This window comes from Meriones unguiculatus, chromosome 17 (genome assembly GCF_030254825.1).
Source record: "Meriones unguiculatus strain TT.TT164.6M chromosome 17, Bangor_MerUng_6.1, whole genome shotgun sequence".
Taxonomy (NCBI): domain Eukaryota; kingdom Metazoa; phylum Chordata; class Mammalia; order Rodentia; family Muridae; genus Meriones; species Meriones unguiculatus.
In genome coordinates, this window is record NC_083364.1 from 14816802 (window position 1) to 14830271 (window position 13470).

Sequence of the window (13470 nt, forward strand, 5' to 3'; positions counted from 1 at the left end):
AAATTATGGTTTTTGGTTTTGTTTGTTGTTGTTGTTGTTTTGTTTGTTTTTTGTTTTTGAGACAGGCTTTCTCTGTGTAGCTCTGGTTATCCTGAAACTCATTTTGTAGACCAGGCTGGCCCCGGAGATCCGCCTGCCTCTGCCTCCTGAGTGCTGGGATTAAGGGCGTGCACCACCACACCTGGTTCAAATTATGACTTTAACAAAATAACCTATCAAATTCACAAAACCTTTTCCTAGGGCCCTACTAGAAAAGTCTTTAAATGTGATCTTCACTGGAGTCCTTCACAAAGGAAGGAGGGAGACAGGGAGAGAAGGAAAGGAAACGAATGGAAACACGGGAGGCAAGGAGGCGTTGCTGGGGAAGGAGCACAGAAGTGGACAAACGATGGCTGGGAAAAAGAAACGTAGATACCAGAGTGCCCCGCACACCTCCTGTGTCTGCTGGCGCAGAGGGCGCTCTGCTGAGGAGTCCGAGCTGAAAGATGCTCCTCATGGCATTTTCAGCTTCTTGATACCGAGACAGAGCATCGTGCGGTTGGGAACAGAATCTTAAAGTACTTCCTTCCAGATAGTGGCAATTGTTAGGCTTGAGGGAGAGCACAGATGGTGTGGAGTTCACGGCCACCACGTGATTTCCACGTGTACACACCATGGTGTGTGTTATATTGAGTCTTATATTGGCCTCCGCTGAGATGAGTTCACATTACACTCAGACATACACACAAAATGAACTGTATTGCTTGACAACATATGCATACTTTATACATATAAAGATCTAAAGTAACGGAAGGGTATCATTGTGCCAATGTCAGCACAAAGGATACCCATTATGGGGGGAGAACTTTGAACAAAAATAAGGAGCTAGGTTTCTTGAATTATGATTTTATGCTTCTTGACAGAGGATGGTCCTTTGGGGTGCACTTAAAACTATTCACTAAAAAGGACATTTGAAGAGGTGGTTACATGGACTCGTATTCCCACCTACCTTAGAGGCTTAAGTCACAACATTTGATGAGCTCCAAGGTTGAACAATCTGAACAACATATTAAGACTTTGTCTTGGGAAATAACAAAATATTTGAGAAATATATGTGTATTTCACAAACAATGCCTTTAGTAATAATCTCTGTCTTTACTACCAGGTGGACTGCCAATTTTTATAATAACCTAATCTAAAACAAAACACCATGTGAAGTGATAAAGTCAAAAGAAGAAGGTGGTGAGGCAAAGAGGATGTTGGGCCATTTCAAGTACATTTTTGTATTTAATGACCATGAAATACAGTATAATAGAAAATGAGGCAAAGCAGGAAGAATTTTGAAAATGAAGGCTCAATTTGATCAGAAACATTTGTTGAAGATGCTATTATTTTCTCCAGTTCTTTGTCAAAAATTAGGTATCCATAAGTGTGTGAAGTTTATCTGGGTCATCAGCTCTATTCCATTGACCAACATGTCTGTTTTTATGCCAATGCCATGATGTTTTTATTACTGTACCTTTGTAATACAATTTGATATCTGGAATAGTGAAAACTCCAATGATTCTTTTGTTATTCAGGATTGTTTTATCTATCCTGGATTTTTTTTTCTGTTTCCATATAAAGTTGAAGACTTTTTTATTTCTGTGAAAAAAATGTGTTAGAATTTTGATGGGGATTTTACTGAATCTACAGATTGTGTTTGGTAGGATGGCCATTTTCTCAATGTTAATCCTACTGTGCCACAAGCGTCGGGGAGGGTCTTTCCTTTTCTGGTCTGTTCTACAATTTCTTTCTTCAGTGTCATACACTTTTTATCATGCAAATCTTTCAAGTGCTTGGTTCATAATCCCAGGATGTTTTTGAAGCTATTGTGAAAGGTGTTGTTTCTCTAATTTCTTTCTCAGTATTCTGTAATTTGTACATAGGAAGGTTACTGGTTTTTGGTGTGTTAATTTGATATTCTGCTATTTTGCTGGAAGTACTTATCAGCTGTAGAAGTTTCCTAGCAGAATAAATAGGGTTGTATGTTTAATATAAAATCATATCATCTATAAATATACTTTGGCTTCTTCCTTTCATATTTGTATTCCCTTTTTCTCCTTCAGTTGTTTTATTGCTCTAGATAACACTTCAAGTACTACCTTGCACACAGGAACCTAGAATGGCTTTTATCTGAGAGACTTCATGCAGCAGATGTCAGAAACAGATGTAAAGACCCACAGCCAAACATTAGGTGAAACTCAGGGAGTCTTCTGGAAGAGTTGGGGAAGGACTGAGGGAGCAGGAAGGGTCAAGGACACCACAAGAAGACCTACATAGCCAACTAACCTGGGCCCATGGAGGCTCCTAGAAGACATGCATGGACTAGTCCCAGGCCCCTTACACCTATGAAGCTGATGGGCTGCTTGGTCCTCACGTGGGTCCCCTAACAACTGGAGCAGGGGCTGTGACTGACTTGGGCTCTGTTGCCTCCTCTGGATCCTGTTTCCTTAGCAGGGCTGTCTTGTCTTGACTCAGCAATAGAGGAGGCACTTAGTCCTGGTGCAATTTAATGTGCCAGTGTGAGTTGGTACAGGGAGGGGGGGTGAAGTGGAGAGGTGGGTGGGAGAGTAGGTCTGGGAGAAGAGAGAGTGGGGTTTTGAATGGCGTGTAAAATGAACAAATAAATTAATTAATGAAAAAAACTTCAAGTCCTGTATTAAATAAGTATGGAGAGTGAAAATGTCTTATTCCTGAAAGAAAGTTATTTATTTATTTATTTATTTATTTATTTATTGAATTTATTTATTTATTTATTTTTTTGAGACAGAGTTTCTCTGCATAACCCTGACTGGCCTTGAACTCAGAGATCAGCCTGCCTCTGCCTCCTGACTGCTGGGATTACAGGCATGTGCCACCACTGCCCAGCTTATTCCTGAGTTCAGTGGAAATGCTTTGAGCTTCTCTCTGTTTAGGATGCTATGGGCTTGCTATAAAGTGCTTTTATCATGTTGAGGTATGTCTCTTATAACCCTATTCCCTCCAGGATTTTTAACATGGAGTGTTAAATTTTATCAGTGCTTTTCTGCATCTAATAAGATAATCATGTGGCTTTTGTCTCTCGGTCTGTTTATATGTCAGATTGCATTTGCTGGTTTAACTGTAAATCATCTCTGGTATGGAGCCAACTTAATTGTGGGGAATCATGGTGTTGTGCTTGAAAAACCTTATTGAATTTTTTTCATCTATGTTCATATGAGATATTCATCTCTAATTTTCTTTTTTTGAGTCTTTGTGTTGTTTTGGTATCAGGGTGATAATACCTTCACAAAAAGGAGTTGGAAATGTTCCTTCAGTTTCTATTTTGTAAAATAATTTGGGGAGTATTACTGTTATTTTTCCTTTGAAAGTATAGTAGAATTTTTCACTGAATCAATCTGTCCCTGAGCCTTTAATGATTGGGAGATTTTTTTTTAAATAATTAATTTAATTTAATTTTATGTGCATTAGTGTGAAGGTGTCAGATTCCTTGAAACTGAGGTTAAAGACAGTTGTAAGCTGTCATGTGGGTGCTGGGAATTGAACCCAGGTCCTTTGGAAGGGCAGACAATGTGCTTAGCCACTGAGCCATCTCTCCAGCCCTGATTGGGAGATTTTTAATTATTGCTTCTATTTCACTACAGGTTATAGGTCTGTTTAAGTTGAAGCAGCATACAGAATGGAAAACTGTCTATTTACCAATTACACATCTGTCAGAGGTTAAGTGTAATGTATATATACATATATATAACTTAAAAAAGCAATCTTGATCAAGAAAACAAACAACCCAATTAAAATGGGGTACAGAACTAAGCAGAGTGAGCTCATAACACGAAACACAATGGCTTATAAACAAAGAAACGTTCAACATCCTTAACCATCAGAGAAATGCAAATTAAAACTACTTGAGGATTTCATCTTGCCCCGGTCAGAATGGCCACGACCAATAGAAGAAATGAGAGCACATGCTGGCAAGCATGTGGGGAATGGGAGCACTTGTTCATTGCGGGTAGTCACGCAAAGCTGTGCAGCCACCGTGTAAATTAGTATGGAGGTTTTTCAGGAAGCTGAGAAAAAATTTATCCCAGTATCCACCCATGTCATTCTGAGTCACACACACAAGACTCTATGTCTTCTACAGAGATACTTGTTCATCCTTCCTCTTTGCTGCTTTATTCACAATAGCCAGAAGTTGGAAATAGCCCAAATGTCCATCATCTTTATGAATGAATAATGACAATGTGGTATATTTGCTCAATTGAATACTACTCAGCTGGTAAGAAAAATAAAATCATAAAATTTGCAAGTAAATTGGGGGAGCTAGAAACAGTCATCCTGAGTAAGGAAGTCCAGGCTCTGAAAGACGGATATTGAATTTTTTTTTCTTATATGTGGATGGTAACGTTTAAGCTTTAGGTATGTTTAAATCCAGAAAGCCACAAAGGCTAAGTAACTAGTAAAGTACCAGAGGGAAAGTGGGATTTTCCAAGCAAAGAGGAAATAGAGGACAGTTCTAAAAAGATAATGGAGAAACAGATCGGGAGGATTGAACGAGAAGAACGGAAAGGCAGCGTAAAGGAGGGAATATTCAAAGAAACAACCTACTAAAGACCTTTTGAAAGTCGCATAAAAACCACTACCAAAGCAGAAATTCTGCTTTCTTTGGACACTCTGTTGTGTCACGTGAATATGCTTTTTGCTTTGGTCCCAAATCTAAGCCTACAAACTGCCGTAAAAGCTTCCTAAAATATCTGCATACAGGAAAGGAATCTAAATGGAGGAGGCAGTGTCCCAGCTAAACATCTTTTACTGTCAAGTAACACCTCCAGGGCCAGAAATTGGTTACATTTTGTTAAGTCATTGGCCAAAGGGTTCCAGAGATTCCCTCCAAAAATTACATGTAGTGGCTGATCTGGAGCCACCATGTATTCAGATGTTAAGTGCTTGCTCCCCAGCATCTGGCTGCCAAGTCTTCATTGGTAAAAATCAAACAGTTGGGGTTTTCATTTTTTTATAACTACAGGAACCTGCACTCGATCTGGAGTAGAACCCAACATCAATCACTTCACTTCACAAATCCAGATTTGTTTTCATGAGAATTGCTGATCTAGAGAGACAAGCTACTTTGGTTCTGGAAACTAAATTACTGCAATTTGGGAAATCATTACCATTCAAACACAATGGAGGAACTTTACAAAATGGCATCACCTAGAAAATCCATTTCATGGTTTTAGAAAAGCTTTGGGCATGGTGGAGGCCAGAGGGAAACTTACCAGTCTGTTTTAATCTCACACCATGTGGGTCCCTGGGACTGAACGCAGGTCACCAGGCTTGACATCACACCTCTTTATCTGTCAGCGGTTCTCAACCTTCCTAATGCTGCAACCCTTTAATACAGCTCCTCACGCTGTGGTGAGCCCCCAAGCATAAAAGTATTTTGTTGCTACTTCAAAACTGTAATTTAGCTACTGTTGTGAATCCTAATGTAAATGTTTTTGGAGGTGGAGTTTCCCCCAAAGGGTCAAGATTATAGGTTGAAAATCTCTGCAAGCATCAATTTGGTCCTTCTGTGGAGTTCTTTGCCGATCCATGAACCAACATTACAGGTCTTTTAACTCAAAGGTCTAATCATTTCCAACAGGATCATCTTCACTCACTTTTTAAAAAATCTTACTAAGTCCCGGCTGAATCAAGTATGAGCACTACTTTTTCAGGGTCTTGTAGTACAATAATTGACCAGGTCCCTTCAGTGTTTGAGTGGAATGTTCTGTGAATGTCTCCTAGATCTATTTAATCTGTGATGTCATTTAACTCTCTATTTAGTTGTTGTATTTAGTTTCTGTATTTCGTTTTTGTCTGGGTGCCCTGTCTATTGGTGAGAAAGGGTTTTTTTTTTTTTTTTTTTTTTTTAATTACAAAGTTACTTTTAATACTTTGGGGTGTGCCCCACAGGAATAAAAAACACTGGGAAGGGGTAACCCCTCACCCCCAGGAGTGGCCCAAGGGGAGAGAGGCTACCTGAGGGGAAGGAAGCACAAAAGGAACCCGCTGCAGACTCAGGGCAAAGGAAATGCCATCGGTGCTGGGACCTGTGAGCACTACAGGAAGAAACTCGAGCATGGTGGGACTGGCTCCAGGCACACAGGCGTAGGGCAAGAGGGTTGGACACGAAGCCACAAAGCTACTTGGGTTCCTCCTTCTTCTCGTTTGCCTTTTTCTGCTTCTGCTGCATGATCTCCGAGTCCCTCTGCTTGCGGGCGGCAGCAGAAAGCCCATCATCTCGGCGCTTCCCCTTAACCGAGTCGCTCTGCTTCTTCATGTTCTTCTGGCGGGCGAGCTCTCGCTGGTTACCGCGGGTCATGGCGACGGCAGCGGCTCCCGAGAAAGGGGTTTTTTAAATCAACCACTATCATTGTGTTAGGGTCAGTATGTGATCTAAGACCTAATAGTATTTCTTATATGAAACTGGATACCCCTGTGTTTGGTGTGTAAATGTTTAGAATTAAATCCTCTTGCTAGATTTTTCCTTTAATGATATGAAGTGCCATTCTCTATCTCTACTGACTAATTTTAATTTGAAGTCTAGTTTCCCAGATATTAGAATAGCTAGGCATGCTTTGTTCTCAGTTCCATTTGCTTAGATTACCTTATGCTGTACTTACACTCTAAGGTGGTCTCTGTCTATGATGCTGAAGCACGTTTCTTGGAGGCAGCAAAAAGATGAATCCTGTTTTCTAATGAAATCTGTTACTCTGTGTATTTTATTGGAGAACTCAGACCATTAATAATTACTTAACTGTTTATTAATTCCTGTTATTGTATTGTTGTGGTGTTGTTTTCTTTCTTTCCTTCTTTTTTGTTTTTTGTTTGTTTTTCAGCCAAGGTTTCACTGTGTAGTCCTGGCTGTCCTGGAGCTCACACTGTAGATCAGGCTGGCCTCAAACTCACAAAGGTTCACCTGCCTCTGCCTCTGAAGTGTTGGGATTAAAGGTGTGTGCTACCAGTCAGCTATTTTTTTAAAGACCTCCTTTAATTCACTGTTCTGGGATTCTTTCTTTTGTTCCCTTTGGTGTGTTTAGGCATCTCTTCAAATATAAAAATATAATTCAAATGTAATCTTCTTCCAGTATCTTCTGTAGAGCTAGCTTTGTGGACATGAATTCCCCAAATCTGTTTTTTTTTTTTTTTTTAAATTGTATGTGTACTGGAGTTGTCTGCATATATGTCTATGCACCGTGTGCCCTTGGAGACCAGAAGAGTGCATCAGATTCCTTGGAACTTGCATTACAGATGGCTGCCAACTGCCATGGGGGTGCTTGGAATCTGGCCTATATCCTCTGGAAGAGCAGCCGGTGCTCTTAACCGCGGAGCCATCCTTCCAGCCTCCCTTTAAATTTGTTTTTTCTCATGAACAATTTTTTTCTTTGTCCTTTAATTATTGCTACACCCACGCCAGTGTCGCCATAGTAGCATGTGCTACATTGTGGGAGACACGCTTTCTTTGGAAATTCGCTCCCTGGAAGGTCCCTGGCAGACTCATCCCACTTGGAAAAGAGACGTATTCTGAGATTTCTGTGCTTTTCAGGCGCGGTTCTGGGGCTGGATTAATGAGTTTTTGAATCTTTCTCTGTGACTCCTGAAACAGCACAACTAATTTCATAAAGAAATTTATTATTAGTAGATTATTAAAGGCTTTAATAAGAATAAAAATGTAAAAGAAATAAGTTTAAGAAAAGTAATGAATTAGATTTAGTATTAATAGGCATTAAGAATAGTGAAAAAATAATAGGCTCCTTCTTAAGAAAAAGTAGCATGAGAGGTGCAGCTGGCGGGAGTTTCCCCTCCCTTCAGTGCCTTGTTTCTAAGGAAGATTATAAATCTTGGGCAGGACATATGGGAGGATGGTTAACAAAGGTGTACTTAGATTTTGATATAGAGAAAGATTTTGGCAGGCATCTGACTTAGCTCCTGACTTTCCTCTTCACTGGTTAGCAATAATGAAACTGCATTTGAGGTTTCTTTTTCTTTGTTTGCCCTGATCAAAAAGTTTTTAGGCCAAGATTTCTTGTGGGCACTGCTTTATGTTTGACTACATTTTGAGTTAAAATGTAAACTTTGTATTCTTGGTAAAAGTCTAAATGTTCTGGGAAGTATGCCAATTTTAAGGTACCTTTTGTAAAATCACTATAAAAATACTAGCTTGACTTCAGTAAAATTGCAGCAGAGCCAAAACCATTAAGGTGTCTCTCTCTGTCAATTCATCGCCGAAACCGTGTCTTCCTGTCCAAAGCTTGTTCTCCCTCGGACGCTGGGAGCCCGACTGGGCCGGTCCGTGGCAAATTATGACTGGTAATTTTTCTGGGTATAGTAACTTGGGCTGACATCTGTGGTCCTTCAGAATCTTCAAAAAGGTTTTCAAAGTCACTGTTAAAAAATCTCGGGTGTTATTCTGATGGTCTTGCCTTTAAATGTGACTTGGGTTTTCCCTCCTGATGTTTTCAATAGCCTTTCTTTGCTCCGCACATTCAGCATTTTGATTCTGTCACAGGGGTTTCTTTTCTCATCCTCTCGATTTGGTGTTCTGTATGCATCTTGCACCCTGAACGACATCTCTTTCTTTTTTATATTAGGAAAGTTTTTCCTATAATTTTTCTGAAAATACTTTGTTTGCCTTTGACCTGGATTTCTTCTCCTTCTGTTCCTCTTAAGCATAGGTTTGGACTTTTCATAGTGCCCCAGATTCTCTGAATGTTCCTTTCCTTTAAAGCTCTAGCATTTGACTGGGAGATGCATTTCTTCTGTCTTGTCTTGGAGACCTGACAGTTTCTCTTCTTGATTCAGTTTGTCGGTGAAGCTTTCCTCAGAGCTTTGTGTTGCGCTTCCTGAGTTTTTCATTTCAAGTTTTATTTCAGTTCTGCTTTTATCAAAGATTATATCTCCTTGTTAATTCCTATTTTCATGTCTTTGTGTTAAATATGTCATTTAACTGTTTTGGTTTTCATAGTCTTCATTCGGGCATTTATTTACAATCTCCTTGAGCTCTGAACATATTTATAATTGCTCTTTTGAAGTCCTTGTTTTGTGTTTCAGCTAAGTTGCTTCTCTCAAGCAGTGTTCCAATAGGGGCGCTAGTTTTTGAAGGAGACATATTGTCTTGGTTAGTCAGTTACTTGTGGTATTTCCAGGTATGCATACCTGGCCTCACCTTTGTTGGGCGGATGTTTGGATCTTTGCTGTCACCCAAATGTGTCAGGTCTTGAAACTACTCTGCACTTCCAGGTGGGATTACCAGGTTGGCACAATAGTTAGGGCGGCTTACAGGCAGGCAGGTGAGGGAAAACTGGCTCTTAGCATCTCTAACTAAGGTTCGGGATTGGGGCCCAGCAGTAGTTGAGGCGGTTATCTGTGGTCAGGCCACTGACCACCCCTGGGACTCCACGTGATCTTAAGTGGGTGGAGCATCTGGAGAGGCTCACAGGTATGCAGGCAGAGCAGACACACCTTGATCTGAGACAGCCGCTCAGTTCCTTCTAGTTCGAGGACCGTGTCCGGCCACCATGAGGCACCTGCCCAGCTCTTCCCGGTCAGCTCCGACCTCTCTGCACCCCAAGCCTCTGCCATTTCTATCAGCCCCGGAACCATTTGGCACGGGCATTTGCCCACACCTCGGCTTCTGGACTCTGAGGTTCTGCTGTCTTCTGGTTCCGACTACCTCATTAAGAAGAGATACCGTAATATAGTGCACAGGGGAAGCTGTTCTCCACATCCCGGGTGACGTCGGACGTCTTGTTGCACAGACCTCACTCCACGTGTTCCAGTTGTTCCCGAGGAAAGCAGAATCCAAGACGCAGAATTTCATCCATTTAGAAGCTGACAGCATCCGGGCTTTCCTGTGAAGGAAGCGTGGACTTTTGGGGGCAGCCGAGATGGTAGTTGGCCATGGCGTGGGGGCGGGGTGGGGGACAGGACCACGGAAGCCTAGCTGAACAAAACCTAAAATAACCTACGGCAAAGTTCGGTAGTGATGTCATCTGGCGATAATGTATGACTCCCCAGACAGATGTTTACCCTGATAGCTGCTCCTTACCTTAAGGAGATCTAGATTCGATGCCATTCACATCAAAACTCCGATGCGATTCTTCGCAGGCATTGAAAACCATCTTAAAATTCATTTGGAAGCACAAAAGATAGCAAAAGCCACCTTAAGACAAAGCATAGCGTAGGAAGTATCATCATAGCTGCCTTTACGGTATATTAGAAAGTCACAATAATAAAGCATCACGGTGGATAAAACAGGTATGTGGATCAACGCAACGGAAGACCCAAACATAATAACACGAAACTATAGCCACCATATTTCAGACAAAGATGCAAAAACTACCCATCAAACGCAAAGCACCTGAGAAAATTACTCCATCCGGGCAGTGGTGATGCACTTAATTCCAGCCCTTGGGAGGCAGAGGCAGGAGGATCTCTGTGACTTGAAGCCCAGCATAATCTACAGAGCCAGGTGTGCCTGGGACAGCCAGGACTACACAGAGTCCCGTAAAAACGTTAACAAAAACCAACTCTAATCTCAAAGAGGATAAGAAATAATTTACTCTGGAGCCATATGTGAGTGACCACAGCAAATTCCACATTCTAACAGGAAAGGAGTTTCTTGAAGTTTTTATAGACACAAAACAAAGAAAGTCACACACATTGAGATGCTTTTCAAATACGTGGGAGGGAATACCAGGTAGGGATGCTACAGAGTGGAGGAACTTGTGCCTCACAATTATCTAACATTATTAGCTTCTTGGTTGGTTAGAAATCAGTGCTGTTTGCACATTCCGAGTGAGTTTTCTAATGATCACAAAGATGCCAGTTAGAGTAGGAGGACAATAAATTACTATTATGAGAGCCAAAGAGGACCCAAGATAACTTGATGCTGGATTCAACATTCAGCATTTTCAACTCTCTATAACCAGTGAACTCTTCACAGATGATCTGCCTTGCAGAAGGTCTGGTAGAAGGTACAGCTTCTTTCTAGCAACTTTTATTAACAATATTCACGAATATGGGGCTGGAGAGATGGTTCAGTGGATCCTCTGTCTGCCCTTCCAGAGGTCCGGAGTTCAATTTCCAGCAACCACATGGTGGCTCACAACCATCTGTAATGTGATCTGGTGCCCTCTTATGGTGTGCGAGTGTACAGGCAGGCAGAACACTCAAACATTATATAAACAAATGAAACCTTTAAAAAATAAAAATATGACTCTAAGTGAACACCTGTAATGCTAGTACTTGGGGTGGCAGAGGCAGGTAGATCTCAGTGAGCTTGAAGCCAGCTAGGTCTAGCCAGTCCAGAACAGCCAAGGCTACACAGAGGAACCCCATCTCGGGGGGGGGGGGAGGAATTTTGACTATAGACCTTTGCCCCACACCTTGCACACACACACACACACACACACACACACATCAAACCTCAGTGGGTCAAAGGTCTTAACACAATGTCTGAAACTGTCACAATAACTGAAAACATCATAAGAAAACCTGTTACTTTTCGTGATAAAATGAAAAGAACTTAAAGTGTGATTAGTATAAGATGGAAGTGTACAGTGTAAACACTGTAACTAGAATACTGAAGACTGTGTGGTGAAGCGTCATAGTTTCAAGTTACCGTCTTTCTAATTATGTATTTCAATTCCTAATTACCTATTGTGGTATAACGTCTTGAATGAGGCAGGTGATACAAATTGAATCACAGAAGCATGAACAGGGCTGAGGCACATACAGGAAAATGTAGGACAGCCCATAATCAAGGCCCACTGAGATTGTGATAATGGAGAGATGCTCAAGACTTCTATGTAAGATGGAGAATTAGAAGCTGCACCATTGCAATTCAGTGAAATAATCAGAGTAATAAGCAACAGTCCCTACTCCAATGAAAGAAAAGCTGGATGTAAATTCATTAACTTGAATGTCTGTAAAGAAGACACTAGTGAATGCACCATGCCGTTTGGGCTTCTCTGAACAGAAACTAACCTCAGGACTGTTTCTCAAAATGAAAATCATGGGCCGCAGGATCAGATAACAGGAGACCGAGCAGCCGCCGAGGCCTGAACACACTCTGTGCCTGGGTGAGACACAAGAACAGGGAGGGCTGTGAAGACAGAGGCGGCTGGGTCTGAAGCAGACGCTGTTTACCATTGCTGTTCTTTGTGATCAGTGAGAATTACCAGGTAATTGTTCTCCCCACCTCCTGACAATGGCACCATAGGAAGTTAGATAGGGAGTGACGGAGCAGCCTGGAGGTGAAACCAAGCAGTTCACGAACATATTTGGGATCAGGGTATGTTCAGGACAAAAAAGCTTAAGTGTGGCAAATACACCTGGAGCTAACTGCCTAAAGGGCTCTCCCGGAGAGTTGTGTACTACCTGAGCACAGTGGAAACTTAGAAATACAGTGCTGAGCTCTGAACAGTGGTGACAGAAGGTCAATCCAAAGGGAAAATTGTTTCAGTTCCAATAAGGCACTGCATACCCACAAACTGGTTCTAAAAGTTTGAGCTGGAACACTGAACATTTCTCTCACCATGACGGATTTCCACATGAAACTGGAATAAGGAGGGGGGATTTATATATAAAACATATATTTTAACCAACTGTACTTTGGTTACGCTTGTTTGTTTAGATTTTCTGAGACACAGTAGCTTTGGCTAGCCTGAAACCATGTGGGCTTGGCTGGCCTTAAATTCAGAGACCTGCCTACTCCTTCCTCCCAGGGCTGAGATTAAAGACATGTACTATCACGCCTGCCTTAGAATTGACTTTTTTAATCTTTAGTCTTGCATAAATCTCTTACCAGTCTTCCTTTATTTTATTATTTTTCAATTAGGTTTTAAGCATTGGTATGTTTGTATGACCATTCAGTGACATGCTTTTTACTGTTCTTCTTATACACAAACCATACACTCTCCCTCTTCCTCCTGTCTCACTTTCTCCCTCCTTCCTTCACACCCATTATTTCTCAACTATAACTTTCTATAGCCTTAGTAACCCTAAGTGGTACTGAGGATCATAACTCAAGGCATTAGTACATGGACTCGGTATTTACCTACACCTACACCCCAGCCCATGGATGAGCAAAACCCAACCTACCATAAACCTTTGAAAATGGTAAAATATCACCAGAAAGAAGACAGTCGTGAGGGCAGTGGGAGAATTCAAACAACCAGATAACCTGAGATGGGGAAATCCCAAAGCACAGACACGAGTGATGATGGTACAATGCCCCCCACCCCCACCCCCCCGGAACAATTCCAAATCTGAGGCCCTGCATCTCAGCGAGAGTGAATCAGATGAAATCAAAGAATTCCAAAAGACAACAATAAGAATGCCTAACAGTAGCTGGGCATGGTGGCGCAGGCCTTTAATCCCAGCAGCAGAGGCAGGAGGATCTCTGAGCTCAGCCTGGTTTACAAAGCA

General features: G+C 41.5%; 1 protein-coding gene across 1 annotated transcript; it reads right to left on the reverse strand.

The window, feature by feature from the left end:
* Positions 1–5886: 5886 nt before the first annotated feature.
* LOC110561483 (small EDRK-rich factor 2) lies at positions 5887–6378 on the reverse strand. The gene has a single exon (XM_021657927.2). It carries the CDS (start codon positions 6359–6361, stop codon positions 6182–6184), a length of 180 nt encoding a protein of 59 aa, XP_021513602.1. The 5' UTR covers positions 6362–6378; the 3' UTR covers positions 5887–6181.
* Positions 6379–13470: the final 7092 nt, after the last annotated feature.